The sequence below is a fragment of the Blennius ocellaris genome (assembly GCF_963422515.1).
Source record: "Blennius ocellaris genome assembly, chromosome: 19".
NCBI classification, from domain to species: domain Eukaryota; kingdom Metazoa; phylum Chordata; class Actinopteri; order Blenniiformes; family Blenniidae; genus Blennius; species Blennius ocellaris.
In genome coordinates this window covers 19,821,327-19,842,890 of record NC_137668.1, presented here as the reverse complement: position 1 = coordinate 19,842,890, position 21,564 = coordinate 19,821,327, and the positions used below count along the sequence as shown (strand labels likewise).

The window sequence follows — 21,564 nt, the reverse complement described above, 5'->3', positions numbered from 1 at the left end:
AGTGCACCATGAGGCTGCACCATTTAAAATAGTTGATTTTCCAACTTTTCGCAGTGCATTTATCATCCTCTCTGTGCTGCTGGTGTCCATGAATTAGTGATGGGATATGATTAAATAAATTAATCTATTTAATTAGGGGCTTTGTATTTAATTAATTGTAGTTAATTGCATCCTGATCCCATCTCAGTGTTTAACGGAAGAAACAACATTTTTCAAGTCAATCTGATTCTGGTAGATGAATCAATCAATAGACACACAGATAATCAATTTGTTGTTGTTTTTTTATTTCGATTTTTGTAATAGTATGTTGTTTGAATGTAACAATAGGAATAACCTTAACATTAGTGCAATACGTTTAAAATAATACACTTCTGGTGAAAACGTAGAGCTGGGTGTAATCAGTGAAATTGATTATTATATCTCCAAAAAACTATATCCAAGCGGGGGGAGGTAAATGATGAAGATGATAGGGCCTAGAACAGGGTCCTGAGGGACACCAGTGCAGAGAGGAGATGGCTGACAACTAAAAGATTTCAATTGAATGAACTGAGTTTCTGCTCTCACAGCTAAATGTTTAACTTTGAGGTAACGCCAAAGGTTTTCATGATGTGTCCCTGACGTGTGTTTCATCACATTCATAAGCCTGTTTGCAGGTTACTTAAAGAACTTCACCAGATGCACCAAGGAACTTTTTGTAATATTAATATGTGCTTTTCTCTTCGCAGTGTTTGCCAACCCGTGGTCACGGATTTGTGTTGGACAAGTACAAGTGCCACTGCAAGAAAGGATTCTACCACCCCAACAGAATTGCTGTCAACGGCTTCACGAGTAAGTCATGACTCAGTAATATTGGAGGCAGACCTTACTCTTGTGGCGAGGGTTTATTTGGTGAGGTTGTACGCAGACTGGTGAGTTTTACTCTATGGTCCCGTTTACAATGGAACTTTTTGAAAATGGTTTCAACTCCGTTTCTGTGAAAACAGCAAATGCAACTTTGTTGAAAAGCTTCTGCTGCACATGCGCCATAGTGAAATGTTTTTCTTCTGCACAAGCTCAGTAGATGGATAATAGCAATAATGGCAGCCTCCAGGGTGTCATGACTCCCAGTCCATTTTCTCCTGGGACTTGATTGAGGGTTTCCCATAAGACTAGTCCAACTTGGTCATCTGTGCAAACACAAAAACCATGCTTTTTCACTTGAAAGGCCATGTAAACGGAGCCTAAATTGCACAAGATCAAAGATATTGGCTTGAAAACTCAGTCCTCGTCTTGACCTTGATAGCAGACCTTTTTCAAAGCAGTTTGACTGCTTAAGTAGCTAAATCACAGGCAAAACTGGGAATATTAACTATTCCGCTCTATTCAGTGACCCGGGAGGTGGTTCCAGTCAGTCAGTAGGTGTAGTACTAAATTTAAAGGGATGAAATGTACCTGCTTTATAAAGCAAGAGTAGCTACTTCACCAGCAGACTGGACAATACAGAAGGAAAAATCAACATTGTGTTGCAAAACCTACAGTATGTATGGGGCAGCCCACCTTCACAAACCAGAAGTGAAACTCACCCGATGACTAAACTCGCACTCTGAATAAACTTTGCTTTTTATGAGGTCATTATTTAACTGAATGATGGAGATTGTTTCAAAATAATAGATATTTTTGTTGTTGGGTAGGATCCATAGAGAATATAAAAGCCAGCAAGAAGTCTGGTTGCCAAAAATTGCATGCTGGGGGTGATTTTTCCTCTTCTGCTCAATTAATTTTATTGTGGGAGCAATTACAAACTCTCCTCCCCTTCACGGTGCAAAAAATATCATCACCATAACAAAGGTGTTGTTTTGTTTTTGGTGAATATTCTGTTGACCTTCAAATTGTTTTTTTTTTGTTTTTTTTTTCAAATCAAGTTTAAACAGTCCTATTTATAAATTTTTGCTTGAAGCTGCTATTTTCTACCATGAATTGTTCAACATATGTTTCAGTGTTAGCTTTCTCTGTAAAAAAATTAAAAAATAAAATCTAACCGATGAGCAAAGAGGAAGCTAATTATATTAATTATGACTCTGCTTAAAAGTTCCTCACTATCACAACGACGGTCAGCTCTTCTGCTATCTGCCCCGTCTGAAAATTGAAGTAGCCCCGGTACCTTGGGAGGCTAATCTTTGCTGCAGATGGGAAATATCTTTTTTAATGGTAGTTACTTTCTCCAGTTTGCTCTGTCTGCTGCGAGTTAATTAAAAAGAAAAGGCTTTTGCAGACACAGAACCCCAGTGGTTTTCGCCTGCCCTCCATCACTTTCTGTGCCATACAGTCATTTCAATCCACTTTCCCTCACACAACCCCGTGCTCCTCCGTGCCTATCTCAATTTTCGTTCATTTTCTTTCCGCTCTCCTTTATATCCCTCCCTCAGTTTGTACTCTTAACAGTGTCCCTTCATGGACAGAAAAGCACAAGCGTGCTCTATTTCTCGCTCAGAGAGCGGTGTGTGTGTGTGTGTGTGTGTGTGTTCACTTGTGCTGCGAGTGCACACAAACTTGCCTGGGTGTCTTTGAGAGCATAACAGAGAGGAAAAAGGCGAGCCTGTTTGTGAGGCGCAGTGCTGCAGTCTGGCCCACCATGGGGCCAATAACAAGCCTGTTAATCCACACGGGGACATCCTTGACGCTCCTTTGCAAAGGAGGCCAATTGCAACTCACTTCGCTTTGTCTCCCAGTGGCTGTGCCACGCATATAAATATAAGTGAGAAGTGACTGTAGATCAGCTTCCGCTGACTGTCGCTCTCATGTAGCCTCAAACAAACCAATGAGAATGAGCTAAAGGGTATGAGTCATTGCTACGGAGATAAGTAGTCCTTTTGAAGGGATCAATGATGCAGAGTCATAGCTTTAAAAAAATAAATAAAAAAATAGGCCAGTTTCTTTTTAAAGGCAAAAAAAAAATAAAGATCGCTGCAAATCTTTGAGACAATGGCTGCTCCCAATAAAGTCAGAAATCTGTTATCTATCCAACCATATGGGCATCTCTCAAGGGATTTCTACACAAACTAATAACAGATCCACTTGCTTACTTGTTGTTCCCTGCGTTTGCTTGGTCCTCACCTAAGTTTACCCTGGAAGGGATTTTTCTCCCAGCACCCTGAAGTAATCTTCTTTTTTTTTTCATCCTTTGCTCTCTCAGTCATAACAGATTTCCACCATCTAACCAAGATATCTCCCCCCCCCCCCCCCCAACATAAATTTAAAAAAAGAAACCTCCCTCTGAAGTGGTTACAGTGGCCAGCTCATGCATAAAACTACAGTCTCTTGAATACATTTATGTTCCACGAGCAGATCTCGGGCATTCCTTCAAAAAGCCGAGGCTCCCTGCCGGTCATGTCCTTGCCGGGATGAAGCGGCGAAGCGCTGGCAGGTTTCTTATGTGTGCTTTACAAGGGAGCTGCAGTCATCAGCCCAGTGTAGCATGCCAGTGACTGGATGAGGTGTTGACTTTTCATGTTCACACATATAGATCCATCTCTTCTATGTTGACACGATGTCGATGACTCCTCGTAAGGTCGGAGAGGGACAAGCATATATACACTCACCAGATCAGAATTCAATAAGAACGGCCAGTGAAATAATAGTTGTTCATGACAGTCTGCACTAATCAGTTGAAGCCCTTGTCTCTGCAGTCAGTTCTCAAATATATGGACCAGTAACATGATGACTACTGACAGGTGAATTGAGTAGCACTGGTTATCTCTGTTAGTGAATAGGACAGCTTAGGCAGTAAATGTACATTTTGTCTTTAAAATGGAAAAGGAAAACGGCAAAAATGTAAGGATTTTAGTTTGAAAAGAATGAGAACGGCTGATTGACTGGGTCAGCTCTCCTGAAGAATTGCAGATCTTCTTCGGCTCTGTCGCGGTCAGTACCTATCAACGGCCGTGTGACCAAGGAAAAGCAATCAATTTGCAATAGAGTCAAAGTTCAGTCAAGAACGCGCAGTGCATTGCACTTTCATACAGATGGACCTACACAGTATTGGAGCTCGGTTTTAATGTTATGGCTGATTGGTGTGTATTTACACCAAGCTTATTTAAAACTGGATGATATTCACTGTAAGTGATTTAAATAAATGATCCAAATATTCAAGTCAGTAATGTTTGATATGGGATAATTGTTAGTGAAGTTTCACAATTCATTAGGTATTTTTTTCTTATTTTTTTTATTTTATACTGTAGTATATAATGCATGAGCACTTCAAAAATGCTTCTTTTAGTTTTTGCTTCCAATTCCAATTCTTCTGAGCCTGTTTATCTTAAATAGGTTTGACGTTGTTTGTTGAGATTGCATTAGTACTTAATCATGACTGGAATATCAAGGTTTCTTAATGTAGCATAATTTCATTTGTGTTTAAAATAATCTACACTTTGTTTAAATGTTTAATCACTGATTGTAATAGTTAAAATAACACAGCTGCTCAGTAGGGGGATGCTATTTCAAACTATCTATCCTTTTCGAAATGATCTTTTTGTTAAGACTGTGTAGTCATATAAAACTATATTTTGTCTTATTCCAGTCTTACCACACATGCACACAAACAAGATCATTGTGGTTTTAATGATCATCAAAGGTTTTGGCTGTTTTCAACTTAACCCTACCTTTAACAGCTCACCAAAGGGTTTTGTGATATTAAAAACCACACGCATCCACATCCGACAGATCGATGAATAACACAGGGGACATTAATTGTTTTCATCACTTTGATTAATTTAAGCCTTTCCCTGTCTTGTTTTTGACAGAAATGGGGAAAAAGGGAAAAGCTGTGGACAGTGGACCCAATGCAGACGAAGGATCCTCCAGCGACTGCCTGCCGTGCCGGCAGGGTTGCGCCTACTGCAAGGACGACACCCCCTGCGTGGCGCGAGAGGATGGCGCCCTTCGCATGGCCGTGGTCTCCTTCCAGTGCCTCTGCATGCTGATCGTTTTCATCAGCATGGTGCTCATATACCACTTTCGCAGAAATAAGGTGCGAATGATCACACAACTCATTGGGGGTATACTCTCGATTTTTAAAGTTTCATTCCGGCATAAATTAATGTTAAATAGCTGATTGAGAGTCAGTTTTATGTTGTGAGATATTTTAAAACTTTCTTTTAGGATTTACTCTCGCAGTAGAAGCCTTAAGGCCTTTCAGTGACACTGTAAACACAAGAAAACCTTTGACATAATTTCAAGAAGCTCTGTGCACTTTAATCACAATTTTTTTTCTGCCGAAGAGTGTGATATCAGCGTTGTATTCATGAATAAGTTTACAGCTTTATAAATACTACACTGAGCGATATATCCTCTACCTTCTGCTTTGCAGCTGCGCAGAGTGTAATCTGTTTGGAAAATGTTAAACAGTCCGTGGGCAAACTTACAGCATTCTGTCTTTATTCTGTGCTGCGCATTTTTATTATTCTCTATAATCTGCTCAAAATCTGTGTCATACTCGACTTAAAAGGAGAAATGAATTTAGTTTGGCTTTAATATACCCTTCAGAGCTAATCAAGAGTGACATCTTCAAACACTGGATCGAGATTAATATAGCCAAAATCTGGTCACAACTTTAGCGTAAAGCTACAAAGAAGGCCTGATACATTAAAGATTCACTTTTATAAAGAAGTCGGTTTATGGAGTTGCGGTCTCATATTTTTCATTGTATCTTAAACAAGATAAACACCACTAATCTTGTCTTCCAGAAACAGGGCTTCTGTTTTCTTCTGTATGTATTTATAAATGGGCGGCACAGCTGTCTTCTTGCTCTTTGAAAGCGCCCTCAAGCGGGCTGTCAATTAGAGGACGATATGCCGTTAAATATCTTACATGAGAGGTGCACAAAGAGCGTCTAAAATGGTGAACCCTTCTATAAAAAGTCCTTGAGGGAGGAGCTCGTTATACGTTTTGTTCTCGCACAACCGACACAGATGAAAGCTCGCCTCACTCTTTTAAATGTGAATGTTGAGATAGCCCGCTGTGTGAGCCCTTCTGCAATATAAAGGGCATTTTAAGGATACATTTTGTCTAAACTATTATTTACGATTATGTGGTCATTTCGCATTTTCTTGATAAAGCTCATGAAATATGTTGTAAATGAAAACATTTTGATGGATATCTCTGCATGAGACTAATACACTGCTGAGAAAATTGAAGCTATTTTCAGTATTATAAATGGAAAATGAATGAAATGACACCTTGTTAGTATTATTGGTTCGGTTGCTTGCAATGACAAATCCACAGATCGTTATCAATGCTGCAGTTTTTCAAAGCCTTTTGGAGCATTTTACCTTCTTTCAATTCATTGTCTAAGTTTTAAAACTTTTACATGAACAGATTTTTGACTAATTCCATGACCAGCAGCAATATGCTTAGATTCGTACATCACAGTACATGAGATAACTCTAACCTTTCACAAAAACACTCCTTTTTAACTTAAAAACTGCTTAAAAGAATGCTAAAACAGTTAAATAATTAAAATGGCTTCTGTGGATCTCAGCTGAATTCCTTTCAAAAGGCACGTTTGTGCAGCAGTATTGACAAATAAAGCAGAACTCCTGCCATTTTTTAATTATCTTTGTTTTGAAGGTTAAATTTGTTTTGCAGCTTCAGACAAATGTAATTTGTAAGTGAGTCAAAATCGCTCCTTTGGTCAGAAGCAAGAACCAAAAAAAACACAAGACAGATGTTTTCCTGTGAATGAACTGGAAAGTTAAACTTATTTTCTCGTGAACTAAAGGCTGAAATATGAAAGCAGAGCCTAAAGAAGAGAAGAAATTGAAAATGTTCGTCTGATGGGATGAAGCGGATCTAAAAAGCATCCAGGTTGTCACGTGTGTAAATGTCACATTTAACAGTGGTTGTATCTCTCTCTCTTCTGGCAGAGTATCAGAGCGTCAGGTCTCGTCCTGCTGGAGGCCATCCTGTGCGGAGCGCTGCTTCTCTACTTTCCGGTGAGCCCGAGGCACTTATGTGTGCGCGCTCGCGTGGAATTTCTTGTTTGTTGATCATCTATGTGCTGTGCTCTTGTGAGCCCGAAGTCTCCTTGACTGAAAGCTGACATTAAGTTTGACCTTCAGTTCACCATGTTGCTCATTCATGTTGAAACTGAGTTTCCAATCAGAGATTGTTCTGACAGTACAATGCCAAGCCCGTAACTTAAAGCATTAAGGTGAATGCGAAAGCTTATCAGGACTCCATTTGAAGCAGAACACGAAGGGTGATAAAAGTGGAGTGGCGGAGACAAACAACCCAGGGCATGTTGGTGACCCCCCTGCTAACAGAACACAGTCCCGGCCAATGAACCAGCAGCCCGTCAACGCCACCATCTGTTGACCAGCCACACACGCTGTGTCACACAGGCTGCGTTCATTTAGACGCATAAATCCAGGAAGGTTTCTCCACCCTGCTTCTCTTTATTTCCAATTAACTACTCCCCTTGGGGATTCCTATCAAATTGATCATTGGGGTCAGTTTATGATCTGCAGCCCCCCCCCCTCACTGCCCCCTGCTATATAAAGCTTCAGCCTCTGCTTCGACTTCTTCACACGATGGCAGACATTTATAGTCGATGTGAGATCAGCCGAGATGTTGAAAATCCAGAGGTTTAAAGATCTTCATGCCCTGTACTTCCACAGTGTGCTTATTGGCTGTGAATGCTGAATTTCTTCTTATTGTGTCATTCGATGTCAGTCCTACTAAGGTGGTGTCATCAGCAAACATGATAATTGTCTCATCCTATACTCGCAATCACTTGATGGTTGGTTTTTGATAAAAGCACTATCAACATCAGTATAACATGTGATAATTAACAACACGAAAAAATGTCAAATCTAAGAAAAACTGGCGATAAATTGGCGGTTTATTAAATATTTCTTATTATTTTTACTTTGAAGAGTTTTTAAAATGTTTTCACATTTAAATTTAGCTTGGGGGGATCACAGCAATGGAAAAGACAAGGATGCCAACAGTTATATGACAGCAGATGTTAAAAATGATGCAAGATCTCACTGCCGTCCTGCAATAGGAAAGCATCCTGAGAACTTATTTGTATGTCATTATAGGTTAAAAAGAATATATTGCTAAACAAAAAAAAAGTCTATATATCGATATTTTTCTTATTCCAAACAATCTGTTGTTCACAAAACAAAGATTTCTGGACCATGTTTCATAATAAACTTACTTTAACGCCACATGAAGATCAAGATTCACCAATTCACCGTAAGCTATTTTACATTTGTCCTCAGTTAGTTCAGCAACATTGATTTGTGTGAAAATCAGGTTTTTATCAAACACCAACAGATTCAGGATTATCAAAATGATCCACCCAAATAAATTCAGCTAATTTGACAATAAATACAGAATATCAGGCTATTATATTTTCATGTTATTTTCAGAAAGATGAGACGTCTTTATCCCTTTAAAGTAAGGGGGGTTAAGGTGGCGCTATATTATAGGCTATAAATTTGCTTGACAGCACAGGGACTTAAAGTGCAAGTTCTCTGTTACACTGGCCGCCCCCTGTGGGTCCATTTGATAAATGTTACTCCACTTTCTGTCTGAAGTGAAAACAGGAAAATGTTCCAAATACATTGGGGGCAATAAAGAACATTTGTACTGTTTCCTTTCGCCAGCATTTCCCCCTGGGGTTCTTTGATCATTCTTACGATCAAAATCAGACCTTGGAAACCTTTACTTCTGTTGTAAAATCCTTGCCTTTGTAAGTTTTCGAAAGATCGGTGTGTCCATTTTTGGGCTTTACTGTTCGTTTTGGCATATCAGGAGGAGATCCACAGGCTTTCTGAGAGATTTTTAGGGGATGGCCTTCTCACAGAAAAAAGTTGGAAACCAGTAATTTAGCTGTTTGTTTTTTATTTATTTTTTAAAGATACAGTGTAAAAAAATGCCCTTCTCAAAGCAAAACAAAACAGAAAAACATCTTACTTCATTTTTCGTTCAAATAAGTGAAAAAAAATCATCCTCATCTTCTTCTTCGGTTTAATGGCAGTCAATAAATCATCAATAAAGTTGCATTACTGCCATCTGCTATTTTTATCCATCGACATTGTTTCCCACCACTTTTGTCGTCCGTGATGACTGTTTCCCTTCTTCTTCTTCCTCTGGAATTCTTCCTTGTATGTGCTAACAGAACAAGTGAACATTGTGTTTGTAAGATTTCTTGAAATAAGACGTGATTTCAAATCTGGAGATCTTAGAATTAGCAGGGGAAAACGCATTTCAAGCTGAATTTCACAAGTATTTTCACGCTTGGTGTCTTAGAATAAACCACAAATGCTAAAATCAAGATTATCTATGTTATACAAATAACACCTCAGCTTGAAAAATTTATGAAATGTAATATAAGCCTTGTTTCTTCTAAAATACAACTCAAACCGAGATGTATTGTCTTAAAGCGAGTCCCTCAACCTTGCTGAAATATTACTTGTTCTATGAGCATGACCCATTTTGGCTACAAACAAGACTAATAAATGTCTTCTTTCTTTTTGTCCACCCAAAAACTAACTATGACGGCTTGCCTAATCCTTAAAAAAAAATTAAAAAAAAAACCTCACGCTGATCCGTGACCTTTTTATGTACCAACTTCTGTACAGTCTCATTTTTTTGCTTTTTGCAGATGATGAAAGTCTGTCCGACACCCACATACCACAGATTTACATGAAACTGCCATCATGTCTTCCTCGTGGCTGCTTGGAGCTTTTGCTAATTGCAATTTAGTTGCAATCATGCAGCGCTTTATGCTTAGCCAAGCAATACAAGGTAAATGTAATTAAAGCCAACTGATTTAGAGCCGGCTAATCAATGCAATTTGCCGCGACAAGGTCCTGGAAAGTAATAATGTTTGAAATTTGCAGAGTGAAAGCAAGCCTGTGAGTCAGGTTATTGGTTAGTGAATAAATGAATAGCAGATGATATTCCTGTATCCCACTCGTGTAGTGATGGCAGCGTAGGCTAAAAATAGGTGGTTTGTTAAAAAAAAAAAAAAAGGTTGCACAAGGGAACTTGACTTTATAGCTCCTACCATAAATCCCACCTCATTAAAGTGGGGGTTTTTTTGTTCGTTTTTTTGTGTGGAGTAAATGTAGTGAGATTTGCCTCTGTGAACCTCTCCAAGCTTGTTTTGGTAATATAATATCTTTGGCTCGATCATGTGAAAACAGCACCATTCTGCATCGCCCCGTGCGGCACGCTGGATTGATCTCCACCCTGACGCATTTCCATGTCTCCCCTGTGAATCGCACATGAGCCGCGGCTGCGAGGGTGAGACGCATCGCTCCCAATCTAAATATAGATTCAGAAATATTCCGCCGTCGCCGTTTCTATTTTAAATAATTTCGCTGTTATTAAGCAGCAGCGTGAGATGCAGCTCATCCTGCTGCCATGGCATTCTGCTTTTCTGCTTTGTTGAGTAACGCAATACCACCACCGCCCCCACCACTTCACTCCCAAGTGTGTCACATGCAATAAACTTCAGCCCCCCCCCCCCAACCCCCCACGCCGTGAAATAGAAGCAGGAAGGAGGAAGGAACAGAGAGTGCCAAAGGAGAGAGGAAGAGTGATGGAGTTGACCAAAGAGGAGCACACCATTCCTGTCTTTATCCTTTTCTTATTTTGTTTGTTTTGGTTGTTTCTAATCCCACCTAGACCAGTCAGATATACAGTGAGTCACGTTTTCACCTCATGGCTGATAGAAACTTCACAATTCAATTCCAATAAGCCCGTCAATTAAGTCATTTTTACCCGTAAACCCTATGGTGGTGCATTTCTTGAGTTTGCATGTTCTTGTTGTGATATTAAATTGTTCGTATGGTGCATCCTGCACTTTTGTTGTATACGGTTTGGCTCCTTTGCCCAGAGAGCCTATGTTGATAGTGAGATTGCATTTTACCCGTCGTGGCAATAAAAGATCATCATATTACGTCATTTTTACTTTACATGCTGCCCTATAGCCTCCAGAAGAGATTCAGCATTTTAAGGAACAATCACCTGTAAAATCATTCTTGTTCACATTTAATCTGATGTTTCATGATTTAGTCCTACTTTTCTCACCTCTTGCTAAAATAGTTAAAACCTGGAAATGCTTCAATACTTTATCATAGACTGTGATCAATTAGTGACATATTTTTATAATATTTAGTAACATAACTGGTAACAACGCGAAGGTAAAGGCGGGTGCGTTGATTTGATGTAGTGAATGCAAGGTAAAGTGAACATTATGCTGATTATTGTCAAAATTTGAAGGCTTCAGTTCTGTCCATAACACCCCCCCCCCCCCCCAAAGAATTCTCGTAGCAAAACGATGGCACTATTTCCTGATTGGTTGGTACATTTACGTTTTTCTATACCATACGTATCTCTTCTTGAATTATGTCATACAAAAAGTCTTTTCCACTGGCAAAATGAAGTTCCCCCCACAGCTATCTTATGTTACGGATGGATTCTTGTATCTTTAAAGAAGCTGAAATTAAAAAAAGAAAAAATCAAGGCACTTGTGAGTTTACCACATGTGAACAGAGCAAATATGAGATTTATCTGCTTCCCATCTGTGTGTGCTGTGCTGCACATCACCCCAGAGACTGCCGCAGTCCTTCTCTTCCTGTGTAACACACTCCACGCCTCCCGCGCTGCTGCTCATACATTCATACACTTTCATGCATATGCAATCGCAATGATACACGACCGATCGCTCATACTCTTGGCAACAGCCTTTGTTGCGCAGTGTTTGCTGCCGCGGTGTGTTTTGCACACTGCGCTTGCGGAGATCACTGGTTAATCACATTTCCCTCCGCTCTCATTAAATGATCAGTTGATGCGTTTCTGTGGTTCTCCTCCACATCTCTTCTACCCGCACTTAATTTCACCGCTCGCGTTAACTGCCCAGATCTTCTTTGGTGTCTTTCAGACGAAGCTTCATGTTGTATTAATTGGACAATAGAGTGGAGATTACCTCATGTACTACTGGGAATGCAGCATTTATGTCTGTTGAGGCCACTGGCTGTAAAACTGTTTGCACACATAATCAATATTTTTAGATGAGCTATCTTCATTTGTGGGGGCTCGCATAGCAGAGAAGAAATCTTCCTTTTTTTCCCCCCATCTGTTTCATTACATTAACTTAGCAGTGGGGGTTTAATCAAAAAAATTAAATTAGAGGCATCGTGGAACTTCTACAGTCTCATCAGATGCCTCTTTCAGGGCAATATGTTGTTTAGGAAAATAAATTAAAAAAAACGATATGTGGTGATTACAAACCAAAGATAATGTTATTTTCCTGAACTGTCTTTCTGCAGGTTAGAGCAGGCCTGTACATTTTAACAGCTTTAGTCAAATTAGGGGCATTTCTTTATGGAGTTTTCATGTTCTGCCCCGGTTAAAATACCGACCGGTGGCTGTATTAGCTGACCGTTTGCATGTTCTCCCTGTGTCAGTTTCCTCCCACAGTCCCAAAACATGCATCACAGATTAATTGGTGATGCTAAATTGCTTCAGAGAGAGAGAGAGAGAGAGAGAGAGAGAGAGAGAGAGAGATTGTGTTTGTCTTGTCCACTTCCGTTGCTCATAGTCAGCTGGTTTTGTTTTATCTACCCATTAACACCCCATGACCTTGAACAGGATGTGAAGCAGGATGGGTGGATGGATCAATATAAGTCCTTTTATCTTAAAGGAAATCACTTCATATTGTCATTTTACATGGTTATTGCTTGTGCGAATACATTTATCAGTCTTTACTGTGTTGGCAGGTAACACATACATACATTAGCCCAGTTTGGAAAAATAAAATATTTTAAGTATCTATTTCAAACAATATGTGATCACATAAGGATGCGTGCTTCATTTGTTGATTGCAGATTTCTGTGTTACAATATAATTTGAATGGTCATTTTTGAACAAAAGATGCAGAAAAATGTTCCCAAGAAAAAACTAATTTTTTTCTTTACCAGACCAACGCTTCCATGGATGCACATTATGACACAAGCCGTGGACAGGAAAATGACAGCTGCATCAGTCTGACACTTCCAAAGACACTTGTTCTCGCTCTGTGCCTGGTGCTGCATTGCGCCAGGTGTCAGATTAAGCCCCAGGAGACTGAAACATCTGACAAATGACAAGTGTTGTTCCTTCCTACATATTTAATATAACTGATCTTGTGAATTTGGAGTCACGAGAAAATGAGTGTGGGATTATGTCACTCCACCTCCGACTGGAAAGTGAATCTTTTCCTTGGGGATAAAGATTGTATGAGTCCGTACTCGGGGAAAAAAACTTCAGCAGTTTAAGCTGTGGTCTTCTGGGTATAGCTTTCCTCGTTCTCTGTCTCTTCACCTTCCCTTAGCTCAGCATTGTCCCGCTGCTTGTTTGAAGCAAGGTGCCATCTCAGCCCAAATCAAGGGGCTTTGCCCTGGGTGGCACGCAGACAGGCAGGCAGGCAGGCAGGGCTTCACAGCACATCAGGGGGGCTGATGAGAAAGAGTACGGCCGAGGGATAATATATCCTGACCTGACAGGCCATGAAACATGGTCTGCCAGGCGTTTCTCTGCCTGGCTCTGCTCTGGTCTGCCCTGCCTTCCATCCGGGCTGCTCTGACACTTTCAATCTGACTTGAGTGGATCTGGAGAGTTACTTTGCGCTCTCACAGCTTCCACTCCTCTTTCTCTTCCCTCAAAATCCCGAGGAGTCTACCCAAAACACGCATCCTGTTTCAGGATGCACCGCCGCAGCCAGAGTGTTCTCTCTCCACTTATTCAAGCGGGGCGATCGCAAGTGTGGGAGATTGGAAAAGGAATAACAAGGTCACATGTAGGCAGGCGACCCCCCCCCCCCCCCCCCCCCCTTCGCTGATTGGTCTCTCTGTGCCCTGGCAAGATGGGGACATCTCTCAGGATCTCGCTGTCGACGAGGAGGGAAGGGAGTTGTGGGAGGCGGATGCGAGTCAGCTCCGGTCTTGACTGCAGAGGCCGAGCTGGATGTAATTTACACCCGGCCCACCTCGGGGAGCAGCGGGAAGAGAGAAGAAACCATTACCACCACCACCACCACCCCCCCACCCCCTCCCCCCAATGTGGTGGTGAGTGTCAGCTTTCATATAAAAATGGATCCATTGCTATTACAATATCCCACCTCTTCTCTGCCCCCGCCTCCAGCCACCGACTCCTACAGGAGGTGTTGGATAGATTAGAGAGAGAGAAAAAAAAGAGAGGCGTTCAGGAATGAAGGGGAGACGATGACCAGAAAGAGTGGGTCACGGCTGGACCGGATGGCTGTCACTATTTCGCGTGAAAGCATCAAAAGTAGCGCGAGAGCTTTGTTGTGACAGAATGATTCCCGAGGCTGCACCATCCCATTCTGCACTCAGATGGAGACAGACACACTAAATGGCTGAAATTCTTTTTTTTTTTTTTCTTTCTCCCTTTTAGCTGGCTGCAGTTTCCAAAGAAACTGCGATAACAAAAGGCTGAATTTCAGCACTGCCTGTTCTTTTGACTGGGACAAGCTAACGGTTTCAGATTCTCCGGTTGTTTTTTTGCTCTAAAAAAAGTGATGTTTGTGCTGCCTTATTGACAGATGACTAATATACAATGTTTTATTTTGGCATTTTCATTCCAGTAAGTGCTCCATTAGTATGAAGTCGCTCCTCCGCTTGTCAATGCTGCCAACCCTGAAAATAACTCACCATTCAGACTATAATTTCACATTTTTACTAGGTCTAACCCAGGCATAATTAAACTCCTCGAGCCCTCAGCTATTTTTTGAAACTGACATTTATTACATCTGCCTAATGAAAATTTTAAATTAGTGTATGATCCAGTAAACAGTGATGTAACTAAACCAATTTTAAAAGTTTTCACTGCAGCTTCACCGAATTCATAAAAAGAGAAAAAGAGAAAGTCCAAAGTCATCCCCAAATGTCCTTTTGGTGAATTTGCTTTCTGTGTTCCCATTAAAAAGAAAATCAACCTCACAAGGATCTTAGGACTGTAGCTGTTAAAACACTTTGGGTCACATGATCTTTGCCTTCTTTTTCACTCATTCAAAAGCCACAGTCAGACTGAATAATAAGGAAAATGTTTTTCAGAAACAGCAACAACACTTGCATTTCAGTAACTGTTCTTTTCAGCCATCAGGTGCGACTTGGCATGAAATCTGTTTTGTATAACTGTGTGTGAAACACTTGTAGACGAGTGGCTATTAATTAATTTGATTATCCATTCTCATGAGCACTTTTATATAATCCAGACCGGTTTGGCTGTAGTATTTATTTATTAGAAACAAGTGCAGATCGAACATTATTGCAATTTAAGAGAATTAATTTTTTCGAAACTCAGCTGGGCACTCACAAAAAATATGTCTTCAAACAAACTATTTTGGTTTTTAAGATTTTTATGCTCGCATCCACTTTGTGTACAGGCTCAGCAAACATCCGTTTTCAGATCAGACTACAAACCTCTACAAACAACTTTTTATACTTTGAAACGACAGCTAACAGCCTTTTTATGAGGTACGTTTTTACAACGTGATCCAGTATTGTGGTCCAGTACAGAAGGCCGTCATTTGGCAAATGTGGATGAAGGGTCACTCATCCATATTATTAAACAGTTTTTATCTGTGGATTATCAGATTATTAAATAACTGTTGACCTGGACATTAATGTCTTAATCTCCATCACATGCTATCCACTTCATGATTATCTTATAATTGGTCTTATGTGTTCTATTTATATTATATGTACAATTTGTCAAGATTTCTTATGATGCACAAGCTGAGAAGTACCTGTGGCCTGATTATATGTGAGATATAATGACAATAAAGCTGTTCTGTTCTCTACTATTTCTATTTCTGTGGCTCTACAGTAATCGGCAATTTACTTTAAACTATTTAAAACTGTTTATTTAACATTATTGTTATTGTCCATCTACTTCCAATTCCACCTTGTGAACCATTTCCAATAATTTGCGTTTTCATTGGCTCCGAGCACCATTGTCGAGTAAACAGAGCCTTCGGCTCATAATCCTAACTGAGGTTGGCCTCACATCCTCAGATGAAATTTGGTCCAATTTCAGATTTCCTGTATTTTCAGAATAAAAGACATCATTGTCAATGAGCCTTAGAGGAAAAAGTGTTGTTGTTTTTTTAGCAGTTACAAGTTAAAAGTTTTTACTTTAATAGGAAAAGATATTGCAAATGTCTGCAAACGAGGCTGCGTTAGAAAATGGCACCTGTTATATACTTGTTTACTTAATGTCTACGTTAATGTAATATTCCTTTTTTTTGTAATACAAATTAGCTAATGTGAGGCCTAAAGGTTAAAACTTCAAACATAACAACACAGTGAAGCTACGAGTAACTGCTAAAATTCAGTTCGATAGAACAAAAGTACAGTTCTGTGTTTCTACTATTTATATGAAGAACAGCCTGCTCATTTGCAAGCGCTGAAGGAGAGGTCTGACTTCTCATGTGATCAATAGCTGAGAGAATCTGACCTTCATGGTAGGGGGGTGGGGGGGGGGGGTCAATCCCTTGAGCTTTCACCTTTTCCATTGAAAACCTTTCAATTCCACATTAGCATTTTTATTGTCAACACATTACAGCCTAATTACACAGTCCTGCTTCTTAATGCTCCACTGCTAATTGCATTATTTTAATAAAAGAAATCACCCGCCCCTTTTGTAAAAAGTCTTACTTGTTGTAAATGTCCTTTTTATGCCCTCGGAAGTTAATTATCTAAAGCATCCTTGCACAAAATGATGGTGGTGCATCTATTTAGGTGTTGAAGCTACTTCACCAGCAGACTGGACCAAAAAAAAAAAAAGTCAAGCTTAGGTATTCTTTTTCTGAAACCATGTCTTGAAACTGTAACTGAAGCAGAAAAGTTAAGAGTTGAGTGTGCTGCTCTCGCCACACCTGGCTGGCCTGCGTCACCGGCACGTCGACGGAGACTCTCTTCCAGTGGGTAACCGACTCGCTGGACGCCGGCGTGCAGCCAGCTGGTCGGTGCTGAAATGAGCGATTATTAGGAGCAAGAGAAAACCACAAATTAAGTGAGTGTTGATTGAAGTAAATGGGTGAGCGGGTGAATCTTGCTGATGTCATGTTTGTCTCTCAGACTCAAGTCATTTTAACAGCCCTTTTAGTGCTGTTATGATGGATCAGACATGTCAGTCATGTAAATTTTCTGGGTTTTTTGTTCCGTACCTGCTGGCGTTTCTCACCCCTTAAGCATTTCCCTTTAACGCCTTTTGTTATTTAAATAAGCCCCACGGTGACAAGTCACATGTCACAACATAGAAGTGCCATGTTATATAATTTATTCCTTTCTCTTTCACTTTTCTCCCTCCCTTTTTTAAACAAGCTGCTTCAGTCTTGAATTATCTGCACAAAGAGGCATTAACTTAGTAAACACTGTATCTCCTTGTCACATGGTATAAAGCAAGCCGTGGATCACCCACCTGCTAACTCGCTCTGCTACATGTCGTCCTCCATGAGAACACAAACAAATGTGCCACAGCATCTGCTGCATGGTCGGGACGTCTAAATCCATCGACAAGCTCCAGAAAGTGCACTCAGTTTAAATTAAGCCTGGTGTGTTGGGCAATGCTAGTTTACAGCTTCCACTGGACTCGGGAGAACTTTAATAGGCGTTGATGCGGCTGGATTGCTGAGTGGGGTGTTTTGTTATTTAGTACAGGCAGACATAAACAACAACATTTGGTACTGGAATGTCTATAAATTCATACAACAGGGAGGAATCATATCATTTTGATATTTAGATCAGGGTCTGTGATACTGAACTCACCAAGTCCTCTTGACAGCAACATTAATTTAATTCAGTTACCTGCTTACAACGTTTCTGCTGCTGTTTTACATAAAGATCTTTTCAGAAGAAAATGCAAACATTTGCTCCGAATGGTACACTGAAGTATAAAACCCAGTATAAAACTATGTACTGTACTTAAAAAATTTAAGTCTATACAAAACCTTTGTGAAGAGTTCAAGCATAAGTAAATAATATATAATAACTATTAAAAAAAACCAAGATTTTATCCACAACTGTGATCAGACCTACATACAAAAATTGTTATTCCTTCAGGATACTTTAGTTTTGTTCTATTCAAAGCCTGATAATAGCCTGTAGTTCCTCCACACATATGAGGCCAAATAAATCAGAATTTTGTGTTTAATTTCCTTGTTAGAATGAACAGTAATAACTCCAATGATCTGGGCCTGTTGTGATTGGCTGTGTCTGTTTGTCTATCTTCACCATACAAATACAGTTACATTGAATCTGATGGTGGTTTCCAAATTGTCTACAACATGATAAATATTTAAATAACTCAATAATTTATTAGGTCACTCCTTTTTCCTGCTACCATGCAGTCTGAATGTCCTCCTTTAACGACAAGTAAGGAGGAGGTTGTCCTGGGCAGAAGGTTGGTGATAAATAATTTCATATTAATAAAAAAAAAAAGCTGAAACCAGGACTCCAGGGTAAAATAAGGTGTGGAGGAGTGCTTCTGTCAGCCGCTTACACATCCAGCACTGCCTCAAATGTGCCGTTGTGCACTTCTACAACTTCCTACAGTTGAATCATATTTTTGTGTGTCTTTCTGAGATTGTGTTTTTCTGGATGAAGGGTGAATGTGCAGGCAGGTTGCGGTGTTTAGTGGAGCATGCTGACTGGACCAAGAGATAAATAACATTGAGGATCAACCCGCAGTTGCATTTAAATTGTGCTACTTTTTATATTCTCAAACTGTGATGTTTGATATTTTCAAAACTGTGAAAAATGCACATTTGGAATTCACATTTCCAGTAACCTTTACAATGCTGTAACTGAGACAGGACATACCGGGGTGGGGGGTGGATGGGGGGGGGGGGGGGGGGGGGGGGGGGGGGGGGGGGGGGGTGCGTGGCAGCAGTGGCTCAAGATTAGCTGATAATTGCCTCCTTGATATTGATGTCCATTAGATTGTTATACAAAGATCCAATCCTTTCAATCCCTCCTTCTGCATCAACTCTCTCTCTCTCACACACACACACACACACACACACACACACACACACACACACACACACACACACACACACACACACACACACACACACACACACACACACACACACACACACACACACACACACACACACACACACACACACACACACACACGTGCATATTCTTGAATAACACTCAATCCTTTTCCTTTCCCACAGTACGGGATCCAAGATTCCCAGCACTTAGCATTGATTATTAATGGAAGGTTTTAAAAGAGAAGGCGGGCAGAAACTGATCTTACTCTTTATGCACGCTGGCGTTAAGAGAAACCTGTCTGAGGCTCGGGGCCAGACGCTTCCAGGAAGCCTTAGTGATGTGAAGTGCAGTGCCAGGAGGAATGGTGTCTGTCTGTGTGTTTTAGTTTGTGTAGCGCATCATCGCGGCATCTGAGGAGGTCAAGACGGTACTTGAGGACAATGACTGCTTGCTTTTGTGCTAAAATTGGAGAAATTGCTGCCGTTCTTCTCATAAGTCCTTCCGGGAGATGTGCTTAGTCACAGCTCTGCCCCCCCCCCCCCCCCCCCCCCCCCCCCCCCCCCCCCCCGTAGTGGTGAGGAGGATATTCTTCATTTTGGACGCTGGTCAGAGAATGGGTGAGGACAGTGGAGGAGGGAGGGGTATAGCTTGTAGCATTACATGAGATGCTGAGAGCTGAGAGTCCAGAGGGGATGGATCATTGGTTTTAGGTTACAGCACAGTGAGCACTACAGGTAGAATCTGAGACTCGTTGTAATCTGAAATGTTAGGAGGTGACCTGAGCTGCACTGACCACCAGCGTATTTGGTTCAGTACTCGGGGTGAAGGTTTTATCTGGAAAATAACGTATTTATCACTTCGGTGATATTGTTTTCCACTGTTGAAATCTTAAAGTTAAGTATGAGTTACAATCTATGACTCTATAGCTGAGTGTTGTTATGCCAACGTGTTTATTTTAAATTAAAATTCATGTTTATTTGGTTCACAATGTTAATTTTAAGTTTAACATTTCAACCCTTGAGCTTCTTGTGTGCCTTCATTGTGTTTTCCTGCGAACAACAAATCCTCAACATCTTGTTCATGCAAGTGGTGAAGTCAAAAAAAATCATTAATGTCTTATAGATTGATGTGGGCTGAGCACATTGCAGAATTGTTTATTAGGAGGGAGGAGGGAAGGGTATCACATCTCGACATGTCTCAAAATGTTTTGTGTTATAAAACAACTGAACTTTTCCACCGTTGCTTTGGTGCGGTTAAAATAACCAGCAGGTGTGATCCCACCGTTAAGAGAGAATCTGAAACCCGCTAAATTGCGATAAAAACTTGCATTTTTTGATGACGGCTCATTCAGATGATTTGGAGCTGAGCCCCGTGGGAAGACTGTTGCCGATCGCACCTCCCAGTTCCTGTCTTATCACAAACAACAACCAGCCTTAAACCGACATGTGATGTTGATCCACCTGATATTCGCTAGTCGTGTTTTCCCCCTCCGGTGCGTTTTTTAACTCATCTACCTGTGCCCTCGTCTGTCCCCAAGGACCAAAACATGCGTCAGCGAGTTGCTCAGTGCTCGCCCGGCCTGCTATCCTCTTTATCAACTCCTGTGTTCCTCCCCCCCAAAAAAAAGAAATAAATGCACTGAGAAGCAGCTTCACTTTCTGCGTTTTCATTTTCAAGATTCATCGCTTCTTCCTTCATTATAGAGTCTTTGACACGTTCCGCTTGCGAGGCTGATTCAACTGGAGGACGCTTTGTTAGAGTCTGAAGTTTCCGTGTTTGCTCGCCTAACATCTGTGAGCAGGCGTGGATGTGGGCCACCGTTCCTCCCGTGGGGTCCTTTGTGTCCCTTAACTGACTCAAACCTAGTGAGCGAAAATATCCACATGCCTGCGTCTTCGCTGCTGCCTGAGGGAACGTATTAATGCCTCAGCTAATCCGATTAACATTAACAATCCCGCTGGGGAAATCGCTGCACATCTGCAACGGACAGATAATTATGTTGCCTCAGATGTTTGTTTCTCTCTGGGTTTTTTTGTGTGCATGTGCGTCTGTGCCTCTTTTTTTCTGTCTTTGGAAGACCATCAGTGTTTTTTTTTTTTTGTTTGTTTTGTTTTTTGGTGGCGCCGCTTCACTACTGTTTCTAAGCCTTTGTAGCAAACGTTGGCGAATGCTCCCTTCCAGCTCTGAAGAGTAAAACTTTCATGATGTTAACATGTTTAGGTATATTTTTGTGATCCCAAAATAAAGTGTATTTCATTGTTTTGTGTCAGGGACACTAATAGAAAAATGTTGCATAAAATATTGTAAGCCGTGAGATTTCCTTCTCATTCTATACACTGGGTTACATCTCATATGCAGCATGTGTCAACAGTTTCATGGCTAATTGCTGTATTATGCAATGACTGCACATTAACGGCTTGTTTACTTGTATTCATGTAATGATATCAAAGCACTGGCTGTACCCTGGCAGTGTGTTTGATGCAGTTTAGCAGAGAGACGGCAA

General features: G+C 40.7%; 1 protein-coding gene across 1 annotated transcript in view; it reads left to right on the top strand.

The window, feature by feature from the left end:
• Positions 1 to 21,564, top strand: part of gpr158a (G protein-coupled receptor 158a) — a gene marked incomplete at both ends in the record, with an annotated part of 67,773 nt that overhangs the window by 32,621 nt on the left and 13,588 nt on the right. The window contains 3 exon segments of the mRNA XM_080514904.1: positions 726 to 828; positions 4,779 to 5,005; positions 6,900 to 6,968. Coding sequence (XP_080371030.1) covers positions 726 to 828; positions 4,779 to 5,005; positions 6,900 to 6,968 — 399 coding nt within the window.